This window comes from Oryx dammah, unplaced genomic scaffold (genome assembly GCF_014754425.2).
Source record: "Oryx dammah isolate SB20612 unplaced genomic scaffold, SCBI_Odam_1.1 HiC_scaffold_19, whole genome shotgun sequence".
Lineage (NCBI taxonomy): Eukaryota > Metazoa > Chordata > Mammalia > Artiodactyla > Bovidae > Oryx > Oryx dammah.
Window position 1 is genome coordinate 72,504,938 of NW_024070203.1, and position 25,077 is coordinate 72,530,014.

The 25,077-nt window shown below is 38.0% G+C and overlaps 1 protein-coding gene across 32 annotated transcripts in view; it reads right to left on the reverse strand.

The window, feature by feature from the left end:
* The window catches only part of RIMS2 (regulating synaptic membrane exocytosis 2), a 592,497-nt gene that overhangs the window by 418,613 nt on the left and 148,807 nt on the right, over window positions 1–25,077 (reverse strand). For 31 of the 32 annotated variants that reach the window (XM_040261950.1, XM_040261948.1, XM_040261945.1 and 28 more), the window contains one exon: window positions 3,520–3,830. In XM_040261950.1, the coding sequence (XP_040117884.1) occupies window positions 3,520–3,830 (311 nt within the window). The remainder of the gene's footprint in view (window positions 1–3,519; window positions 3,831–25,077) is intronic. The other variant, XM_040261921.1, reaches the window with a different exon arrangement.

Sequence of the window (25,077 nt, forward strand, 5' to 3'; positions counted from 1 at the left end):
CAGACACTGCTGCTGTCTCAACCCACATTGCCTTATTCCTTCAACTGTTCCCTACATAGTGATGCTTTCTTACTGTATTTGTAATATTCTGCCTGACTGTTTTCTCTGGCACAGGAATATGCTTGAGCAATGAGTTCCAGAGAGTTAATACCCACCAGAAATAGTTTTAATCCAATAGCAAAGGAAAGTATGGATAAATATCCCCAGCCTCCTTCCCCATTGCATGGGATAACTCTGAGGAAATGATCCTTTGTCTCCCAAAAGTACCAGTAAGATTGAGACACAATTGCTAAGAGGTTAAGGTCTTGAATGCATCCAATGTTGTATTCCTTCCTTAACTGGGTCATTTCCCATCTCCCTACAGGCAATGCCTTGGATTGCCTTACACATAAAACTACCTGCTCTTAAATTTTTGTGTCCTTAAGGTGGCCCTCAATCTAAGATGGTCCTCTAACCTTAAAATTCCTGAGTTCCTGAGATTTTGCACTGAGACGTGTTCACAGCATACCAGCCATGAAATCACCACTGTTTTGCCCAAGATAGGATTTACACTGTCTGTTTCACTTTTGCTAGTTTTCAAACAACCAGCACAGCCATCATTTCATTATTTTCCTAAGATGTAGCAACACAACAGGGTGATGGCTTTAGGCATCTTCTAAAGTGACTCCCCCTGGAGAAGGAAACGGCAACCCATTCCAGTATTCCTGCCTAGGAAATCCCATGGACAGAGGAGCCTGGTGGGCTATAGTCCATGAGTTCACAAAGAGTTAGACATGGCTTAGCAACTGAACACCAACGACGAAGTGACTCATAGTTACCTTATCTTATAATTGAGTGCTCATGTAATAGAGGCAGGCATGCCTCAGCTAAGCTGGACACAGAAGGGGCGTGGGTGATGGGTATGAGGGCACGCCTCCAGGGGCACGTCTGCTAGCAGCAGGCAAGGCTCTGAGAGCCAGCAGAGGAGTCGAGACGGCCAGACTCCAAACAGCCATGAGCCTGGAGGGCCATGGACACCAGGGGACAGGTCTAGCTGGTAGCCAGCCTGGCTTGGGTTCTTCCGCCTCAGCTGAGCACCTTCCCCAGCCCACAGACATGGAGGATCACAACCCTCCAGTTCTCAGCCAATGCTCCCCTCTTGGATTTCGAGTCTGAGCTTTTCCATTCCTGGCACCTGGTAGGGTGTCCAGCCAGAGAAGACTGACCGGGTGGTAGACAGAGGTTGGAGGGCATCACCATCCTACCTAGGGTCAGACCTTAGACCAGCGGCCAAAGTCCAGGCTCTGCAGAAAGACAGTTAAGAGCTGTCACTGTGAAAATGGGCGAGGGTCAGCTGTCCAATGCCTGGGTCAGGAAGATCCCCTGGAGACGGAAATGACAACCCACTCCAGTATCCTTGCCTGGAGAATCCCATGGATAGAGGAGCCTGGTGGGCTACAGTCCATTGGGTGGCACAGAGTCAGGCACGACTGAAGTGACTAAGCGGCAGCAGGTGCCCTCAAGTTGGAGGGGGACCTACATCACAAAACGTAACTCAAATTCTGTTACTAAGAAACTCCTACTGAGCAGCATCTGATGTTAACTTTAAAGGAGAGATTTGTTCCTTGCCTTCAGATTGTAATAGGGGCAGTGTGGGCAGGCAGCCCTTAGCACACCACTCTTACCTGGCCAGCATGTGGCCATTAGCACAAGACCCTTAGAGCAGTGGCTAGAGGTCCCCTTCTGCCAACAGTCAGACTCCCAGTGGTCCTCCAGGCAGAAAGTGCAGTGAGAGGTGTGTTGTGCCCTTTGCCCCAGGTCCTCCTGGGCCTCCGGCCTGGGGGTCAGCAGGTAAGCTAGGGTGGCCTGGGACAGGCTAAGGGCTGTGCCCTGCTAAGTTCCAGAGCCCCTGCCAAGGCAGCCCAGTGGCTGGGCCCAGGCCTTTACCAAATGGCAGGGGGCAGTCTCCATGAGTCACAGTCCATGGAGGCCTCAGCACCTGAGTATGTGGATACTGTCATTAAGGTACTAGCTTCAGTCTATCCATTCAAGTTTCAAAAATTGGTACAGCTTGATCAGTTGTCTACTCCCAGGAGTTGGCCAGAGGTCGGGGTTAAGTTGCAAGAACATAGTACACCATTACTTCAGGCCCACCTCTGTGGCTGGCGCTATTCTCAAAGAAGGGCAATTGTTGTGAGCTGGGAATTAATCTGACTGGTATTTACCACAAATGATTCTCTCCAGTTTAAATGAAAAGCCTGCAGTCCTGGGCACCGGGTTCCCTCAGTGATGATGGCCACGCAGGGTCTGGGGACCCAGGCCTGAGAGCACTGCCAGCCTCGTCTGCCAGGCCCAGACCCCAGTAAGAGGACCCAGACTGGGTGCTGGATGTGAACACTCCTGGGCAGGGTAACCAGCCCCCTTCTCTTAGCCAGGGCCTGGATCTCAGAGAGCAGAAGTTGGGTCTCAGGACCTTGCTTCTTCTTGTCAGAACAGAGAATATCATTTGTTTCGGTGGAGGTTTGCGGGAATATTCTTACCCAACCATGACGTGCCCTTAAGAACAAAGGATCTGACGCTAACTACACCCCTCCCTCACCTCTCCTATAAAGGGCTTTGCTGAAAGCTTTTGGGGTTCTGAGGATGTGAGCCACCTGTCTCCTCTCATGGCATCGCAATATATCTTTCTCTGGTCCAGACTCCGAAGCTTTGGTACCATTTGGCCTCACTGTGTGTGGGGCACACAGACTTTCATTTTAGTAACACTCAGAACCGACCATCCTGTAAGCACAACTTAGATTTGTGTTTCAACAAATGTATGACTTTATAGTTGTTCACATGTAAATGCATCTGCCACTTCCAGATAACAAACAGTGTGAACTATATTTTTTTTTAATTGTCAGTTCAGAGGAATATGATATAGAAAAATAATCTTCCCAACAAAAATTTTCATTCTCCCCATTCCAAAATTAGGAAATCTAAGACCCAGAAACTAATTTTAAAAGTCTAACACTTTGAACATAGAGAAGCCCACTGAACTGAGCCACAGAGTTAATAACAGAGTTAGTTAATGGAAAAATCAAACTATAAAACCCTTTCATCAGCTGGAAAACCACTTCATGCTTCAACTTGAGGTAGAACCTTTGGAAATGTGATTAATCTTCCCCATTCTCCCAGTTCCTCTTCCAGTTGGTCCCATCAATCCAACTTCTCCAAAGTATCTTACAAACCATCTCCTTCATTCCCATTGCTCTTATGCCCATTTGTCTTTCCTGGGATCATAACCTCCTACCAAGGCTCCCTGTTTCATTTCACTTCTTTATTCTGTAACAATCTGACATTCCCTCATCAAATCTAAGACTGTTCAAACATATAAGAGCTCAAGTCCTAACATCACTTTCAGCATTTCTATAAAACATATGGACATTTACATTATATTTAGACAACTCATTTGTTGCCTAAACATGTCATGTATTTTTACTTCTGTTCGGAACGAAGTTTAAAAATAATATTTACCTAAAGATTAAGCAAAATGTTTACCTGTCTGAAGCTACGTCACTGGCAATTTGGTGCTTCACTCCTGACCCATTTTTAATAGAATCCTGTCTTGTGAGCCCATGAGATCGACTTTTCTCCACTGCAGGTACAGATAAGTCACCTGAGGGTCCTTGGAACTGGGCCTGCCCATGCAGCTTTGCTTTCTTCTCCTGAGGCGCCTCCTCGTTCCGCAGTCCTCTGAGAACCTTTTGCTCAGGTTGCTGTGGTGTATTAGATCCACTATTATAAAACCATGCTCCCGATTTAGTGAGGATTTCTTGTTGTTTTCGGCACAAATTACATACCCACATAACCTGCACGTGAATATACAGGGAAAATAAATTAGTGTTCCAAAGTTAAAAGCAAGTAAAAAGAGAGACAACAACTCAAGCTAACAATATATATACATATATATGTGTATGTATGGTCATTCTTTCTAAAGTTAAAACATAATCCAGATTAACTATTGATAATTAAATCACGTATCTTTTAACTCTGTCAAAATAACTATAATGAAATAGACAATATTTACTGGCAGTAGAAATACCAGACTAGAAAGTATAATTACTAGTTGTTTCTTTGTAGTCTTTAATTGCTTTTTATTTAAATTAGAGGCATAGTAAAATACATAGAAAATGGATTCTGAGGCTAGAAAAAATTGGATTTAATACCAACTCCAAGGAACTTGGGCAACCATTTTTATTTTGTTCTCTCTTCATATTGGATTATACATTACTCTTCATGTTTCTCCAACTAAACTGAAAGTTCAACAAAGTACTGAACCTTCATGTCTATAAAACTTAGTTCCCTTAATGATAAAATAAGAAATAGGGATAGTAATATTCATTTTCCTATTACTGTTTTGAGGATTGAAATAATTTATATAAAATGTCTGGCACAATGGCACAACGCCTGGCTTATGTTGGACTTTCAGTAGGTTACCTACTAATAATAGGTTAATCTTTTATCACCAAATATATTACAGCTTCTTGAGGGGCTTTTGTTTTTTTCGAGTAGCTCTTAATGGCTAAAATAAAGCTAGGAATATTGTTGATTAATAGAAACCTAAACAATTTCATAATTTTACTAGGACACTTCACATAAAATGCACAATTTAACCATTTTTAAGTGCACAGTTCAGTAGCATTAGGTATACTCATATTGTTGTGAAACATATCTCTGAAATTTGTGTGTCTTGTAAAATTCAAAGTCTATATCCATTAAACAGCAAATTCCCTTTTCTCCCTCCCATCCCCTGGTAACCATCATCTATTCTTGATTTTTTAATAGATGTGTTTTTCAGACTCCAGGAATCAAAGAATTTTAAAACTAACAACTGTATGGGCAGATAAACTTTATCTTCTTCTGAAAAATGTTTTTCAATTAATCAAGAAAAAAATTGAGTGATTTTAATGTCATATTTATGTCAAATACTGAATCTTAAGGCTCTCCAGATGGCTAAACATTCCTCCTGGGTTTGAATCATTTATAATCATATAGATAATCACAGTAAAAGAAAAATTCAACATGCTATTTTCAACTGATACAAGGATGCTTTTGTAAAATGCGATTTAAAATTTTTGCTTCACTGCCCATTATTTCAGTTCACATTGTTTGTATCTACATCAAACAACACTGTACTTGATCATTTTTATTGTGTTCTCTCTTCAAACTGGATATACATTTCTCTTCATGTTTCTCCAACTAAATTCAAAGGTCACTGGGGGCAACACCTATATCTTCTATTTGCATAATGTGCATGCCTGCATGCTCAGTTGCAAAGTTCAGTTCAGTCACTCAGTCGTGTCTGACTCTATGTGACCCCATGGACTGCAGCATGCCAGACCTCCCTGTCAGTGATTGAGTCAGAGATGCCATCCAACCATCTCATCCTCTGTCGTCCCTTTCTCCTCCTGCCTTCAATCTTTCCCAGCATCAAGGTCTTTTCAAATGAGTCAGCTCTTGGCATCAGGTGGCCAAAGTACTGGAGTTTCAGCTTCAGCATCAGTCCTTCCAATGAATATTCAGGACTTTAGGATGGACTGTTTGGATCTCCTTGCAATCCAAGGGACTCTCAAGAGTCTTCTCCTACACCACAGTTCAAAAGCATCAATTCTTCGGTGAGCAGCTTTCTTTATAGTCCAACTCTCACATCCATACATGACCACTGAAAAAACCATAGCTTTGACTAGATGGACATTTGTTGACAAACTAAAGTCTCTACTTTTTAACATGCTGTCTAGGTTGGTCATAACTTTTCTCCCAATGAGTAAGCGTCTTTTAATTTCATGGCTGCAGCCACCATCTGCAGTGATTTTGGAGCCCAAGAAAATAAAGTCTGCCACTGTTTCCACTGTTTCCCTATCTATTTGCCATGAAGTGATGGGACTGGATCCCATGATCTTAGTTTTCTGAATGTTGAATTTTAAGCCAACTTTTTCACTCTCCTCTTTCACCTTCATCAAGAGGCTCTTTAGTTCTTCTTTGCTTTCTGCCATAAGGGTGGTGTCATCTGCATATCTGAGGTTATTGGTATTTCTCCTGGCAATCTTGATTCCAGATTGTGCTTCATCCAGCTCAATGTTTCCATGATATACTCTGCATATAAGTTGAATAAGCATGGTGACAACATAGAGCCTTGACGTACTCCTCTCCTTATTTGGAACCAGACTGTTGTTCCATGTCCAATTCTAACTGTTGTTTCCTGACCTGCAAACAGATTTCTCAAGAGGTCAGGTGGTCTGGTATTCCCATCTCTTTAAGAATTTTCCAGAGTTTGTTGTGGTCTACACATTAAAAGGCCTTGGCATTGTCAATAAAGCAGATGTTTTTCCAGAACTCTCTTCATTTTTAGTCGATCCAGTGGATGTTGGCAATTTGATCTCTGGTTCCTCTGCCTTTTCTAAAACCAGCTTGAACATCTGGTAGTTCACAGTTCACATACTGTTTAAGTCTGGCTTGGAGAATTTTCAGCATTACTTTAGTAGCGTGTCAGATGAATGCAATTGTGCAGTAGTTTGAGCATTCTTTGGCATTGCCTTTCTTTGGGATTGGAATGAAAACTGACCTTTTCCAGTCCTGTGGCCACTGCTGAGTTTTCCAAATTTGCTGGCATATTGAGTGCAGCATTTTCACAGCATCATCTCTGAGGATTTGAAATAGCTCAACTGGAATTCCATCACCTCCACTAGCTTTGTTTGTAGTGATGCTTCCTAAGACCCACTTGACTTCATATTCCAGGATATCTGGCTCTAGGTGAGTGATCACACCATCATGATTATCTGGGTCATGAGGATCTTTTTGTATAGTTCTTCTGTGTATTCTTGCCCCCTCTTCTTAATATCTTCTGCTTCCATTAGGTCCATACCATTTCTGTCCTTTATTGTGCCCATCTTTGCTTGAGATGTTCCCTTGGTATCTCTAATTTTCTTGAAGATATCTCTAGTTTTTCCCATTGTATTGTTTTCCTTTATTTCTTTGCATTGATCCCTGGGGAAGGCTTTCTTATCTCTCCTTGCTATTCTTTGGAACTCTGCATTCAAATGGGTATATCTTTCCTTTTCTCCTTTGCCTTTCTCTTCTCTTCTATTAACAGCTATTTGTGAGGCCTCCTCAGACAACCATTTGCCTTTTTGCATTTCTTTTCCCTGGGGACGGTCTTGATCCCTGCCTCCTGTACAGGGTCACGAACCTCTGTCCATAGTTCCTCAGGCACTCTGTCTATCAGATCTAATCCCTTGAATCTATTTGCTCAGTCAGTTGCTCAGTCGTATCCAATTCTTTCAACCCTATGGACTGTAGCCCACCAGGTTCCTCTGTCCATGAGATTCTCTAGGCAAAAATACTGGAGAGGGTTGCCATTTCCTACTCCAGGGGATCTTCCCAACCCAGGAATCAAACCCAGTCTCCTGTGTTCCTTGCATTGGCAGAAGGAGTACCACTGAGCCACCTGGAAAACCCTATTTGCATAATAAGACTTTATACATTATAGAACAGTAAGACCTTCTAAATGTTTGCTAACTTGAAATCATTTGAAATCTTTCTGGGGGATGTAATGTAATAAAATTTTTATGCTATTACTCTAAGATTCGTGTTGCATCCTTTTCCAAAAGAATTAATCATCAATAACGTTAATTTTTGTTACTATCTAATTTTCATAATAAGAAAACATTTTTGATATTAAAATATCAAAATCTCACTCAAATTTAAAAAAATACATCATAGTTCAAATTTCTTTTGTTTTGAATACATATGAAACATTATACATCTAACTCAACAGTCTCAAAAATCAAATTTCAACCAAAATCTTCAGCCTTTAAATGCCATCTTGTGACAAATGTAGGTACTGCAGATCTCTTTTAAAAGTGAAAGCAACTAAATATAGAACCAGAAAATAATGTTAAAAATTAAATTTGAATTTGTCTGCTTTTTCTAAAAAAAATTATGATTCATGTTAACAGTGATAATACATCTATATGATTTTATGATACGAAGTTATCTAGACTAAGTCACACTCAGGATATTGAAGAATAACATCCTTTTGCACCTGCTAATTGATAATGAAACAGAAATGAGAGTTTGTGAGACAGACAACTATCCAATCATGATCATTTGCAGAAACAACTTACTGCTGCTTCATCATTTGTCACAAGGTAGGCAGGTTACTTAAGCTCTTCCAGAGAGTCTCAAGAGTGTCCCTAGAACAGCAGCTTAAGTATCACCTGGAAACTTTAGAAGTGCACCTTTTCAGGCTACACTCCAGACTTACTGAATCAGAAACTGGGAAAGAACACAGACATCTGTTATTTTCTCTTATTGATTTTCCAAATCCTACAGGTGATTCTGATGTTTGGTAAGGAGAGCCACCAGGGCAGCAATTGCCAATTCAGTGTGTTCAGTGAGTTACAAGTGTGTTCCTCACAGTGACTAGGCTGGGCTAGAGGAGGCCATAACCAGCCCTACCAATTTACGTCAGTGTAAACTAGGTAAATGTACGATACAACCTAGATAGCATATTGAAAAGCAGAGACATTGCTTTGCCAACAAAGGTCCGTCTAGTCAAGGCTATGGTTTTTCCTGTGGTCATGTATGGATGTGAGAGTTGGACTGTGAAGAAGGCTGAGCACCGAAGAATTGATGCTTTTGAACTGTGGTGTTGGAGAAGACTCTTGAGAGTCCCTTGGACTGCAAGGAGATCCAACCAGTCCATTCTGAAGGAGATCAGTCCTGGGGTTTCTTTGGAAGGAATGATGCTAAAGCTGAAACTCCAGTCCTTTGGCCACCTCATGCGAAAAGTTGACTCATTGGAAAAGACTCTGATCCTGGGAGGGATTGGGGGCAAGAGAAGAAGGGGACGACAGAGGATGAGATGGCTGGATGGCATCACTGACTTGATGGACATGAGTCGGAGTAAACTCTGGGAGTTGGTGATGGATGGGGAGGCCTGGCGTGCTGCGATTCATGGGGTCACAAAGAGTCAGACACGACTGAGCGACTGAACTGAACTAAACTGATGATACTATTTGTACAAATTTATAAATTTAAGTTAACTCATTGTATGAACAGTATCATTTCCAGGTAGCGCAAAATGAAAAAAAAAAAAGAACTAGAAACACTATGAGATTAGTTTTCCTTTTCTGTTAACACTCAGTAGATATCAATATATAAAATAAATGACTACAAGGTGTGAAGGATGCTGTCTGATTCCTATTGAAGACACTATGCATTCATACTTTTCCCATCCTCTCTGGGCTATCCACATTGTGCTGTGCTTAATCACTTAGTCGTGTCCGACTCTTTTCAACTCCATAGACTATACCCCACCAGGCTCCTCTGTCCACGGGATTCTCCAGGCAAGAATATTGGAGTGAGCTGCCATGCCCTCCCAAGGGAATCTTCAGAACCCAGGGATCAAACCTAGGTTTCCCCCCTTTGCAGGTGGATTCCCTACCGTCTGAGCCACCAGGGAATTCTGACTAGATCCTATGTTCCTTCCTAAACTGCTGGTCTCTAGTAATCCTCATATCCTAACACCCCATTACCCTTCTCTCACTATCTCCTCCTACTTTTGGATTAAGAATCTATTAATCTTTAAGGATCAGAAAGCCTAAATCCACTAATTTAAATTAATACAGAAACTGACAATTTCACTTGAAGCCCGTTACATACACTGCAACTTATCAATTGCTGATACTGAACAATGTCTTACAAACACATAGATGTGCTGTGAAGTGAATTTTCACTAATTGGCTGTGAAACAATTGATGTCTATAGAGCTGAATTCTGTGTCTGTGGAAAAAAATTAACTAATTTGGGATAAAATAGCAGGACTTTTGTTAATGGAATCCTTTAGCCAGTTAAGTTAACCAGCAAATGTACCTTATGATAAATGCTTTTAAAACGTCTTAGAAATATATATGCTCATAAATCACCAAGGTCAAAGCCTATTAGTTTGGCTGGTCATCATTTATCAAAAAAAAAAAAAAAAAATCTAGGCCCTGAGAATACAAAGACACAGAGGATTCAAAATTATAAGGTATCATTACTTTCAGTTCTAAATATGCCAATATTTTCAAAGTAATACAGCAATATACAACATGAAATACTAGTGACCCAAATTTGTCCCTTATGTTCCATTCCACAAACATCCTTATTGGGGTTAAAAAGGGGAAAAAACTAAGGAAAATAGAAATATCTCTTCCAAACCATAAAAATGGTAAATGTAAACTTCATAGTCACAAACAAAACTATGTTAACTGTATACAATAACTTAAAGGAATGTAAACCTCTGAATACTCTGATTTTCATCTAAATAGGGATAATAAATAATAGAGTATTTCAGAGAAATGAAGGATTACTGCTTAGAGACTGGTGCTAATGAGACCAAGGCAAAGTTGATAAAACCAGCTAACTTTGCACAGATAAAAGAATTTACTAAACTCCAATCTAATCAGACTAGGCTCTACCACTAATCTATAATGCTTATCAATGTGTGCATTTGTCAGAAAAAAGGTGTTAAATTGATTAGTTTAACCCTATCACATGACTAGAAAACTATGGAAGATGCTAGCTAGCTATTAAATTTATTTCCTTTGTCTCTTAGAAAATTACATTTCCTAATCTCCCTTGTAGAGATGGCCATTATTATGTTCTGGCCAATGGATTACAAGCGAAATGATGTGTACCATTTCATGACCATTCAAAACTCTCATATGCTATGATCAAGCTCTTCATTCAAGACCCTGGGGGATAAAGGATCCATTGGAAAAAAAAAAAAAAAAAGAAGGAGCCTGGGAATTGAATGACTATTTGGAAGGGAGTCTCTGATGATCTGCCACAGACAGCAGTGTGGACCTCACACTGTGAGAAATAAAATTCTATTATGTTGAGCTACAGAAACTTTCTAAGTTTATCATTTGCAGTTGAGTAATTCAAACTCTTTCTAAAGCACATGTTCTACTGAATGCGTCACCAGCATAGTCTTTATATGTGGAGAACAATGCATTGCTAAAAAGGCATAAAAATGTGCTTCAGTGCTGTTCTGGAGCCAACTTTCACTGAGTCTTAAGAACAGCTTGTACACATTTCTTCTCAACTCTGCATTCGATGAAGTAATCTGAGTTACTTGAAGGCAGCCACTGTGGATGTTTTTATAGATTTTGAAAATTGGAAAATACCACCAACCAGGACATTTTCTTACAGGGAGCCTGTGGTTAGCATTTATCAGTACATCACTGAATATAATGTACCTAATATAATCTCCTAAAAGATTATACATTTAGTATTAAAAGATAAACTTGGATGAAGCTGTAATTCACCATAAAATTAATTCAGACCATAAAATTCTAATTTATTTATAGATGTGCAAGTAACTATTAACACTAACTCATTCATTATTTATTCATTCACTCAGTATTCACTAAATGCCTAGTGTATGCCAGACACTATGCTAAGAGCTGGCAAATACAGGTCAGCAGACATAGATTTTGCTGTGGAGTTTAAAGTATAGTAAGGAAGACAAATAATTGCAAATGACCGCACAAATATTCTTTAGATTACTATTATGAGAAATGCTACAAAAGGAATACAATCACACCATAAATCCCTGATGCTTCCTCTCCCCAGGCCCAGGCTGCATTTAGAAAAAAAAGAACGCAGAGATCTGCAAGAGGCCTGGAAATCCAGAAAAGTCAATTACAGCATTACCCTACTGTTCCCATGATTAGATCCATGCTGTTTCCGTCCCTCAAAAGGTAGAGTTCAGTGGCACTGCAGGCTACTAACCTACATGTCCCTTCCCTAGCGCTGTCATGGTACAACTGGCAAGGAAGTACCAGACCATATTTTAAGAGGATTAAAGTTTTTCAAACATGTTCCTTAAGGAATTAAGAGATCAATGTAATTTCAATGCAATGGGTTTAGAGATTACAAAACAAGTATCAGAAAATTTCTTCCATCTGATACCCCAAGACAAGCAGCCAGACTTTGCCAAATTCCCCATGAACCACAAGCATGGCATCTCTAGCTAATATATAATCCTATTTGTCAGCTGATACAGGAGAGTTCAGCCATGTCTTCATTAAGTCCCTCAGGAGACAGCAGCAGTACAGAAGAAATTTTTACTTGGAACATCTCCAAGTCTTAGTTGGCTATTGATAATGGCTTTGAAAAATTACTCCACAAAGAAACATAGTTTATTTCTCTAATTATTTATCTGATTTTCCTCAACAGCAAATTAGCCAGATTTCTTTTAAAACTACGTACTAAATTTTAGCCTGATAAATAGCTCCTTTGGCTAAATTCTCTATGCTTTACATTTCTACCCCTTCCCCTGCTGTTTTCCAAGAAAGTATCTGGGTGTCCCATGGAGGTTCTGCTGCTAAAATCCGCAGCTCATCTAACTCATAGTCTGGTTCTTCTACTCTATTCAGACAGGACTGTGCTCCATTGTTGACTTGATCTCACCTCAGCTCCCAAGGCTCTGTTGACTCCTTCTAGTCTCTGAACAATTCTCCATTCAGTCATGGCCCAAGGTAGCTGTACTGCAGTCTCTACTGCAAAGTGGCCACATCCCTCATCCCTCACCACTGGGGGCGTGTCACAGCAGGGACATACAGCCACTTCTGTGTCCTCCATGCCACCCTGGAACTGAAGATAGTTCTGGAAAGCTAATGCTGGAAGGACATCCAGAAAGATATCTTCAAAGAACCTCAAATATTAGTAAGGGTAAAAGTTGCCCTTTGACTTAACTAATAAGCATCCTCATCCTGAGTCAAAGACTAGAAAGAACAGACTAGAATATTACTCTGATCATTTGTGCCTTCCTACTGTCTTTCTTCTCCCTCATCATGTACAGGGATAGAAGCAGCAGACTCTTCGTTGACTGTGTACCTGACATTCTCCCCAAGAACCCTCAGGCTTGGACTTAGGACTGTGGTGTCCCCCTTCACCATTCTGAAGCTTCCCCAAAGAAGCCAGCTCACTGATAAAATAATCTAAACCAAGAGGCACTTCGAATATACTATACCTATTTCTCTGTGATCTGAATACTGTCAGTTATGGTCAAAGATTAATATTCGCCAAAGTGCCAAGTATGAACCAGAACCACACCTAGAGAAAGAACTAGGAACTTCTAGTTTCAGATAAAATGGCTGGTTCCTCTACTCTGGGCAGGGTGGGAGGCTGCAGAGCACAGAAAAGGAATCTGCTGTTTTTAAAAGCCAGGAGATGAAGTGAAAATGAAAGACAATTAAGTTGAAAATATACTCATTTATTGGATTGCCATACAGTCAATATTACTAAACATTTTATTTATCTGTACCTAAACAAAACACACAATTGCTGAAAAAATATGATTTTAACTTATCTCTAAAATCTCAGGGAAATTATTATAGAGAACTAAAAACTATAGTGACCTTGACCACTCTGCCTAACCTTAAACCTTTAAGCCTCTTTCTACTTTCCTCAAACTCTTATTTTTATATATTACTTTGTTTCATGGCATGATATAAATCTTAACTTTTAACATTTTTCTGCTAAAATAGATATTGCTTGTGTAGAAAGATTTTTGTTTCTGCACCCAGAATTTTAGCTTATAAAAAGTAGAAATAAACTAAGTAAAATTAAAACAAAATGTAAACAAAATGTAAAGTAATTAAAATTACTTTCAGGGTTTTGTTTTGTTTTTTATGGAGCAGAGCTGAAGCCTTAGGGCCACTGTGCCCCCAGCCAAAAAGCAGGCACCAATGGCTAAGAACAGAGCTCTTTAGGATAAAAGAACTAAATATGCTCCTTGTAAAATGAAAACTTGGAGTCAAGATTCACTTCTTGATGCCCAGAGGATTCATTAATAAAAGAAGCTGGAAAACACTATAGAAAACTGCCTCAACCTGCAGATTACACACAGCTGTGAGCTCAGATAAATGGGACACAGTCTTGTAACAAGACCCTGAACAAAGCCAGCCATGACCTTGGTTTCTATATATGAATTTGCAGGACCATTAATTTAAAATACCACTAATATGTTAATCTGCAGTATCACTAAATATCAAGATGGAAACAAGATCCCAGCTCACTTCTAAAGACCTGGTTCTGCATTGGAGAGACCGGACACTGCATGAAGGCAATCACAAAATTGTTAAAAAGGAAAACGTAAGCTTAGGGGAAAGGCGAAAGGGAGGGAAAGAGGAGGAGAGAGAGAAAAGGAAAAAACTACAGTGAAAACTTTAAAAAAAATCATCTCACCAAAAAAGAAATGGGGTCTAGATGGTTTTAACATTTGATGCCTACCAAACAGTGAAAAAGTGATCACAAACTTTTTTGAACTATTATAGAAAGGAGGAAAAAGGTAACTTCCCTAGTGCAATTTATAAGACTGAAAAGATTTTAATGGCAAAAATCAGAAAAGAGCAGTAAATTAGCCTCATATAGCTGCTGTCACAAATTAACACAAACTAGAAATACATTCAGAGTTCTGAAGAACCAGAAGTCTGAATTCAATTTCAGCATCAGTGGACCAACATCAAGGTATCAACAGGGCCTTGCTCATTTAAGAGACTCCAGGGAAAATCAATGCTTTGCCTTTTCTGGCATTCAGCTTCTGATGGCTATCAGCATTCTTTGGCTTGTGGTCACGTCAATCCAATCTGTAAGAACAGCATCTTCAGAGCTCTCTCTGCTGCACCCTCTCATCACCTTCTCTCTGTGTGTAATCCTCCTCTTATGAGGATGTGTGCGAGCGCTCAGCCACTCAGCCATGTCTCACTGACCCCATGGACTGTGGCCCACCAGGCTCCTCTGTCCATGGAATTTTCCGGGCAAGAATGCTTGAGCAGGTTGACATTTCCTACTCCAGGGGATCTTCCCAATCCAGGGATCAAACCCACATCTAGCATATTCATGCCAAGAATTATATTCAGCAATCAAAATGAATGAATTATAAGAGGTAGGTGGATCTAAATCTCAAAATAGATAAAGTTTCAGAAAAATATATACAGTATGATCCATAATATAAAGTTTAAAACCTTGTAAAACAATGTTTTATATGGTTTAGCAGTGTTTAGGTATAAGCAGTATTTATAAACTATACAAATAAAAACTTATAGAATAATAAGTACTCAAGATAATTGTGCTATTTCAGAAAAAAAAATACGAAACATGGGAACATTTTAAGATTTATATAACTTGCTTGGTAGTCTCTAAACTTCTTGACATGTTTGAAATATTTCAAAATGAAAAAAGAGAGAAAAGAACAAAGTGGTAGGAGATAGAGGAGTATGTAACCAGGTGTCAGACTAGAAACCAATTAAGATTAAAATAAATATATTAGTTAACTGAGAACAATTCATTGAGTTTTCATACAAATACAGTTTTTAAAATACAGTACAGCTTACTTTCAGGGTTTTGTTTTGTTTTTTTATGGAGTGATGTGAATAAAGAAGTCAGGTTTATGTAAAAAGGTACCAATTAGCCAAACATATAAACAAAATTACATATTTTGTAGTGCTGCTTTTATTTTCTTTCCATCAAAGCACCTGATTCACTTTATAAACTCTCTGTTCTAAATTAAATTTTATCAAAAAACTAGAAAAGTGGTTTCAAAGTAAACTAGTCATTGAGAATTTAATTGCATATTGCTTATTATCAGAATTGGTAGTTACTGCCTTCATAATAAATATTTGACCTTTAAATCTTACCTTAATTCAGAATCGCATTTTAAGTTTGAATTTCTCTAAGTGTGTGTGTGTGTGTGTGTTTTAAAGAAAAGACAACTCTTAAAACAGTAGGCATATCCAGCCAGTTTAAGGGAAGTGAACATTTCTGCAATTATTAAGTTTTCCCACTAGTCTGCGCTATAGAGCTTTGTTCAATCTGAACTACTAGTTTTCTACTATCACTACACTGTTAATCTAATTTTTCCCCTAAAAATAAATTAAGTTTCAGTTAAAAATATAGTAACTTTCATAAAATTAAAAATAAGTTGAAAGAGTATCATTATTCTACATTATAAAATGTGATGGTATTAATTAGAATCATTATTTTCCATTGCATCTTAACTTACTCAAAAATTCAAGAGAGTAAATATAAACATCCATCAGTTGACAGTTTCCTTTTCCAACATGTAGAACTTAAAAGTTATGCTGTATAAATTACAGAACTATAAAATTATTTCAATAAATTTAAAGTAAATGACTTGTACATGAGCTCAGTCACTTCAGTCGCGTCCAACTCTTTGTAACCATGGAACCTGCCAGGCTCCTCTGTCCATGGGATTCTCCAGGCAAGAACACTGGAGTGGGTTGCCGTGCCCTCCTCCAGGGGATCTTCTCCACCAGGGACTGAACCCGAGTCTTCTGAATCTCCTTCACTGCAGGCAGACTCTTACCCACTGAGCTACTTGGGAAGCCCCAAATCATGGCTTAAACTGATGGAAAGCAAGCTTTATTTTTCTTAAAGTAGAAAGCAAGGGTTTCACTTAAAATGAAGAACAGAACATACTTTCTGAAGAGAACATTTTATAAAAGGAAGAGGCCAGAACATAATTATATGAAGATTACAAAGTGATGCCTTATCTAAACTGAAAAGAATTGGAGGTCTAAAACTAGAGGAAACAGTAACAAACACTAACAAAATATGGCGATATGGAAATCACTAGAACACCCCAGTGAAACAGAAATTTTTAAGGAAGAGGCATTAATTCGGAGAAAAGAGTTCAAAGTATAAAGTTTCACTTACTAGTTTCTCAGATTCTCACTAATACTTCTTTAAAATTTTAATGGATAAAACAATTTGAGATCCTTGCAAGTAAACTGCCAGAAGCCACACAATGGAATATGGACTTCCTTTTGCAAACTGTCCTTCTTGCTCCTGTAACTGCTAAAGGCAGTTCAGTTCAGTCGCTCAGTCGTATCCGACTCTTTGTGACCCCATGAATCGCAGCACACCAGGTCTCCCTGTCCCTCACCAACTCCCGGCGTTCACCCAAACTCATGTGCATTGAGTCGGTGATGCCATCCAGCCATCTCATCCTCTGTCGTCCCCTTCACCTCCTGCCCCCAATCCCTCCCAACATCAGGGCCTTTTCCAATGAGTCAACTCTTCGCATGAGGTGGCCAGAGTACTGGAGTTTCAGCTTCAGCATCAGTCCTTCCAATGAACACCCAGGACTGATCTCCTTTAGAATGGACTGCTTGGATCTCCTTGCAGTCCAAGGGACTCTCAAGAGTCTTCTCCAACACTACAGTTCAAAAGCATCAATTCTACGGCTCTCAGCTTTCTTCACAGTCCAACTCTCACATCCATACATGACTACTGGAAAAACCATAGCCTTGACTAGACAGACCTTTGTTGGCAAAGCAATGTCTCTGCTTTTCAATATGCTATCTAGGTTGCTCATAACTTTCCTTCCAAGGAATAAGCGTCTTTTCATTTCATGGCTGCAGTCACCATCTGCAGTGATTTTGGAGCCTCCCTAAAATAAAGTCTGACACTGTTTCCACTTTTTCCCCATCTATCTTCCATGAAGTGATGAGACCAGATGCCATGATCTCCGTTTTCTGAATGTTGAGCTTTAAGCCAACTTTTTCACTCTCCTCTTTCACTTTCATCAAGAGGCGAGCATCAGTAATCATATAGTCATCTAATCTACTTCAAAGCACAGTTCAATGTGAGGCAAATTCAACTCAGCCCACCCAAGGGAGATTTACTATTCTATGAAAGCTAAACCGTATCATAACACTATCACAGTACAAAATTAAAAGCACTGTCTTTTATCGAGCTTCAGTGCATCTGTATCTTGATTCATCTCAAAGGTCGAAGCTGAATTTCAGACCTTTATCTCCAAACTGCTGCATTCACGGTTTTACCCAGAGTGGTTAATGGCAATTCCCCATCCTCCTGGTTTACCTGGGTCCAAAAACCTTGGAATAATCTTTTTTTTTTTCATATCCCACACACATTCCACCATAAAATCTTTTAAATTCTTCTTTTAAAATATATCTACAGAGATGTCATCTCATCATCTTCACTACAACCACTCTAAGTAACCACCACTGCCAGCCTAAATTATTTTTGCTAGTGTTAGTCGCTCAGTCGTGTTGGAATCTTTGAGACCCCAAGAACTTTGCAATCCCATCAGGCTCCTCTGCCCATGGAATTCTCCAGGCAAGAATACTGGAGTGGGTTGCCATTTCCTTTTCCAGAGGCCTAAATTACTTAAATATCCTCAAAACTGGTCTCCTAGATGCTATTCTTTTCTCACTCTCATTAACCTATCCCAACAAAACCATCAAAGCAAACACTTCAAAACGTTTTGAAGCATGTCGTCACTTTTTTTGTCAGAACCTTTTCATACTCCCCATTTTGCTCAGAATAAATGCCAAAGTCCTAACAATGATCCAGAAGGTCCTCTGCAGACTTACTCTCACCCACTTGGGTCTTTGTGTCTCACAATTCTCACCCACTTGCTCTGAGCAGCCACATGAACTTCCCTCCTATTCATCCAACACGTCAAGCATGCCCCTACCACAGGACCTCTGTATCCACTATTACCTAAGTCTAAACTGCTTTTCCCCTAAATAGCTCCATCATCTTTTTCAAGTTTTTTAAGTTGCTGCTCAACTGTCATTTGTCAAAGGCTATTCAAATCAATATTCCAACGTCATCCAAAATTAAGCAACTAGATTTTCATTTTCTCCAGGGCACGTACACCTTCTAATATTTATCTTATTTGTTATGTACATCTCCTAATTAGAATATACTCCCCAGAAAGGTAAGAGATGTTTGTCTATTTTAGTTCACTGCTATGTTCCAATTACCTGTAAAACACCAAGAGATGTTCAATAAGTGAGTGAATTAATATATTAATGGTAAGGATATAATAGTTATACCTTACTTTCTTTAAAATCTGTTTGCGTAAAAAATTTCTATAATCCAAATACCATGAATATCAAGAAATTGTCTTTAAGAAAAAATTAAATAACATTTAAGAATTTTCCAAATATGAGTACTATTATGAAATTTATATTTTCTTATCATAAGTCAAAATGTACAAAGTATGTAAAGATTATTTTTAGTGTATTAAAATTGCTTAGATATTTAAATGAAAGTAAAATATGTATAGCTTACCTTAGGGGATTCAGACTTGTTAAATCAATGTCCTCCTTTAGCTCTAACCCAACAGATTTCAGAATATTACTAGGTTTTTTATTGGGGGTGAAAGATCACACTGGATGATGTGCATGCATCTGTTCATTTTGGAGGTGACGGATATGTTCATAACCTGAATTGTGGTGATGATTACATGGCTATATGCATAAGGTCAAAGCCATCAAACTGCACACATTAAACATGTGCGGTTTTTGTACAACTGTTCTGCAAAAAAGCTGTTATAAAAATGAAAAACAAAATTGTGGGAACTGCAGTGGTCAAGCTGAGAATGGCAAAATGATGTAATAGACCAATGCTTCTCGAGCTGTAATGTGCATTCCAATCACCTGGGATCTTGTTAAAATGCAGATTCCAATTTCTAAGTCTGGGGGCAGAGAGGCAGGGATTCTGAATTTTCAACAGCCTCCCAGGTGATGGTGCTTCTGCTGATCCGCAGACCACACTTTGCACAGCCTGGACTTTGAGTCAAACTCTAGGCTTTAGCTAATACCCTGGTACGACTACCAACACCATCACCACCACCAATGTCACTGCTACTAACAGCAACAATAACAACAACAAACAGAACTTCCTGAGTTCTCCCTATGCTCTAGGCACTCTTCCAATTCTTGCTATTACCTCATTTAATCTACACTTTAGTAATGGATGAAGAGACTGAAGATTGCAAAAGTTAAGTCACATAGACAAGGTCTTATAGCCGATAAGAAATACAACCAGAATTCAAACCCCTGGTCTCTTATGACCTAGGACACCAGATTTTTTTGTATGAAGTCCATCCTAAGTCTCACGTTGCAGATGGTTTTGATACTCTTTGGCTCACATCTGACTTCAGCCACATCTACAGTGGACAGTGGTGGCGGCAAATCAACTCAAAAGAACTTCACACTCCCTGGGAGAGATACAATGTTTTTAAAAAAAAGAAAATGGTAAGTGCTGGTGAAGGGAGAGAGATATTTTAACCTTTGTACATTCTTGGTACACATATAAAGTGTCATATAAAGTCACTGTGGAAAACAGTTTGGCAGTTCTTTAAAAATTAAAAAATAGAATTACCATATGACCTAGCAATTCCATTACTAAGCAATACCCAAGATAATTGGAAATATATGTTCACGTAACTTGAAAGCATATGGTCCTAACAACATTATTCACAATAGCCAAAAAGTAGAAACAACTTAGATGTCCTTCAGTTGGCGAGCAAATATACAACATGTGATATAAACACACAATGGATATTAAGCCGTAAGAGGAATTAAGTATGATTCTTGCTATAGCAAAGACACCTTAAAAGCATTATACTAAGTGAAAGAAGCCAGACACACAGGGCCACATATTGTCTAAATCCATTTATACACAATGTCCAGAATAGGCAAATTTCTAGAGGAAAAAAAAAGTGGATTACTGAGTGCCTGGATGTACAGTGAGATGGGAATGATTGCTAATGGACACAAGGTTTCTTTTCAGGGTGATGACAATGTTCTGGAATTAGGTAATGGTGATAGGTGCACAACACTGTGGATATACTAAAAGCCACTTGGAAGTGGTGAATGTTATATGAATTATACCTCAAGTTAAAAAATTGTTAATACCTCTTCTACAGAAAATCTCAGGCTAAGATGGTGTTTCCTGTTTGGGGTTTCTCCACAATCAGATCCCAGGCCAAAGAGTTGAATGCAAAGTAGTTTGTTTACTTGAAAAAATGACACCAGGAAGTACAGTGAAAGAGAGGGGAAGTACAATATGGAAAAATAGCCAATAAACAGTTAATTAAAGAGTAGGTTATTTCTGGAGGCAAATGGAGCTTGGTCTTGATGGAACTCTCTTAAAATCATCCCACTAAGGGCAAGGAGCCTGGGGTATTTATCAGTCAGCTCACTCGCACTTCTCTGCCTCTCCTTCATGTTAAGCCTATTTCTTTGGTCATGAAATGCCCTGAGGCAGAGAGATGTAGGAAGCTATTGGTTTGTTCAAGCCATTGGTTTGTTGGTGTCATCTGGAGTGGCTGAAGGCTTTTGAGTAGGGTACCTAGAGCAACTGCTACAATTTTACAAGTGGGTTCCATCACACTTTTAAAGGACCATTAATTCTACAATTTATGATATAAATTATTTCATAAAATTAATTTTAGAAAAGAACAAAAGTCATATAGCTCATTTTCTGAAGCAAAAGTAATTATGACAAAAAACAAGAAAACCACAGGTGAACTTCATTCACATATATACAGGGTGAAAACATAAACTAAAACCTAAATAACAAAATCTAAGACAAAAACACGTTATATCACTATCAACCACAATTTAACCCCAGGGCTATAAGGATAGTACAATACCAGAAAATCTATAGTTATGCAATCAATAAAAAGAGTAAAGAGAAAAATCATATCTCAATCAATGAAGAAAAGCATTTAATAATTCAACACCTGTTCATGGTTTAAAGTAACTTGGAAAATCAGGAATATTAAATTAACTCCTAGAAAAACTAGTATTCCTTTAACTTGATAGTCAAAGTAGGAATAAAAGGGCAATTCCTTAGGTTGGTAAAAATTATATATCAAAAACCCTCAGCAAAGGTTATACTTAATGAACAAGTTTTGGATAGCTCTGACCAAATAGAACTGCGCTTTCTCCAATACTTCCTTTGGGTATAAAGTAGTATACATTTGCAATATAAAAGTATGCAGAAGACTCTGAAATATCAACAGAACCAAAAGACAAATAATCCAGAAATATAGATCCTGACTGTTTACAGAAGATGAAAGAAATGAGACTCCATTCAGTTATGTCATATTGGTACTGATCTTGTTAAGTGAATAAGTTGTAAATAAACTACACTGTAATGTGATTTTTTGTCATCCCAATAATCTGGAGTTACCAATTTTAAGAGAAAATTTTCACATCAACACTAACATCGCCTCGATGGGAAAAAAATTTCATATGAGCAAATCTTTTTCTTCATGAAATCATGATTTTTCTTAATCTAGTTTCTCAATAAATCTGTATTTATTATAGATAATTGACAAATAGCTTGAGAAGAAAGAAATATGTGGCTACTTCCTGTAATAAATGCATGATACAAGTCATACACATGCAGAAGAGATATTGATATAAACGGAGATGTGTCAACAGCTAATGCCAATACTAGCTGACATGTGCAGAGTTTTCCTCTATGTTCAGAGAACATTAGGGATGCTACAGTTATATAACTATGACTAAAGAAGGTACTGGCTGAACTTCGAAAAAAGCCACAGGAAGAATCTAATTCTTATTGCAATAATACTAAAGAATATAATTTAAGGGTAAGAAGCAACTACATTATCATTTTTAAATAGCAATGTTCTTCATAAAAATATTTTAACTGCTAAAAAGCAGACCATTCCTTATAAAGCCTGTTAGTGATAAACTACCCAACAATAAACTAATGCCATTTAATAACTTGCAATTTGTTAAAATCCATACAGAGTTAAGAAAAGAGGTATGGGAATATACAAAAAAGATGCTCTCAGATATATTAATATACCCCTTCTCGGAAAGTGACTCCAACATGTAAAAGAATGCATACTCCAGAAAGACAAAGAAAGACTCTGCTCTTGAGACATTGCTATAAAGCAATAGCATGAAACCATCACTCTTGCTACACATCCTTATTACTCGCAAAACATTCAAACCTTAAAGAAATCTATTAATATTAGAAGAATACTCAAGGTATTAGCAATTTACAAGTAGAAATCAAGACTTTGGAAAACTTTTACAAATTAATATTGCTCACAGAAGCAATAATATTAAAACTAGAAGATCCTATATGACAAAAGAAGTTGCTAATTTGCTCTACAAGTAAATGCCTAAAAAGACAATAGCTGGTAAGTTCATCAGCACAATTTCATTAGACCTGTACAGATATCACCATACTTTGTAGATGTCATAAAATTGCAGGTGGCTTTGTTCAGCAGATTGTGACAATAACTGTGGTAGAGAGAAGATATTACTTACATGCTGATTAATTTATAGATGTCTCCAATCATTCACAGTTTTACTGAAAACAACATACTGAAGAAATTATAACACACAGCAACTTGCCCAGGAATCAGCTGGTGAAGAGACTTCAAAACTGTGAGTACTAACATTCAGGTTGTTTGGACTTTGTTGGCATTGTAGAATCTCTATGAATAGAGTTGATTCAGTGAGCAACCCCAAGAAATAGCTTTATGGATAATACCTATACTTCAAACTCTTCATTGAGAACAATCTATTCATAAAGAAACTGTTCCTCAAAGCTGAGTCTTTGTGTATCAGATGCTATCATTAAAATGGGAAATATTATTACTATAATATTAATATGCAACATTCACATCTTTTTAAAGTGGCACAAATAAATGTGGCCCAGACCTGAATTTGAGCAAACTCTGGGAGATAGTGGGAGGACAGAGGAGCCTGGCGTGCTGCAGTCCATCAGGGCACAAAGAGTCGGACGTTTTAGCAACTGAACAGCAACATGAACAGCTTTTGTCACATTTAAGACATCACATTAGTATTATTCAAGAATGTGTATTAACATATTTTTAACTGAAAAATAATGTGGGACTTTTTCAGAAAATTTCATTTGCCTAATTGATTTGATGACAAGGACTAGCTCCACCTATTAGTTCACATGTTCCATATTTTCTATAAACTAAGCTAAACTCGATGGACATGAGTTTGAGCAAGCTCCAGGAGTTGGTGATGGACAGGAAGGCCTGGCGTGCTGCAGCCCATGGGGTCACAAAGAGTCGGACATGACTAAGTGACAGAACTGAAGTGAAGCTAAATATGCAGTTCTAAGATATTTATAAAAATAATTTAAAACACATGGAAAGGCAAAATGATTTTATCACTATAAATTAAAATTGGCAGGTACTAAAATTAATATTTTCCAAATTATTTTTAGTATACTGGTTTAAACAAGATGTCTCTAAGTTAAAAAGTAATAATAATAAATAGTCAATTACTTATTGAATATTCAATAAATTCAAGAATATTAAAATAGTTAATAAATATTATTAAAATAGCTTAATAATAGATTAAGTGGTCACCTGATATATAATTTAAAATCATTTTATAAGTTTATTATATTTCTATTAATTATCATAATTAAACTCTATCAAAAATTTTTCAAAACTTTAAGCCTTATGGTCACTGAAGTATTTTAAATATATATTTAACATATATTTTTTACTGGAACAAAGTATAAAGGGTGATTTTTTTTAAGGATTTCTAGTGAAAAATATATTACATGAGGATAAACTATTATGAGTGAAGTGGAATATAAATACATTTTCAAGGATAAATAAGAAAAACTTTCTACAGTTGAAAATGAGTTTATTCATTGCTTGATTTTTAAGAATAATGGAAGTTGTCAAATTACATGTGTTTTTTAAGAAGCAATAACAGCTTTACTATAAAGTGTAGGTGTTAGTATCAATAACATGCTAGAAAACTATACTCCACAACCATTTAAACACACAACGAAAATGTTAGATGTCATCTTAAAATATATGTGATGAGGTAAAAAGTTTTTAAAAATTAAGTTGGAGACTTGAAATAAACACATTTCAAGATCAATGTCTGAACTACAATTTCAGCTACTGCTTGTAACATTCAACTTCCTCCACTCCCAAACTTCAGACTAATCAATTCTCCAATCCATAGTGATCATAGTCATTTCATATTGAGCTAAAGTGCACAATATTTTCTGAGCAGAGTCCTGTAGACTACAGGTGATCATCCTCTACAACAAGCCCTTATAAGCCAGGCCTTGCCAGTTGAGGCCTTTTTACTCTTCCCCACCAGCTGACTGCCAAGAAGCCAGCAGGCATCCAGGTTAAGTCAGTGTGATTTATGCAGTAATGCCCACTAAGATTCT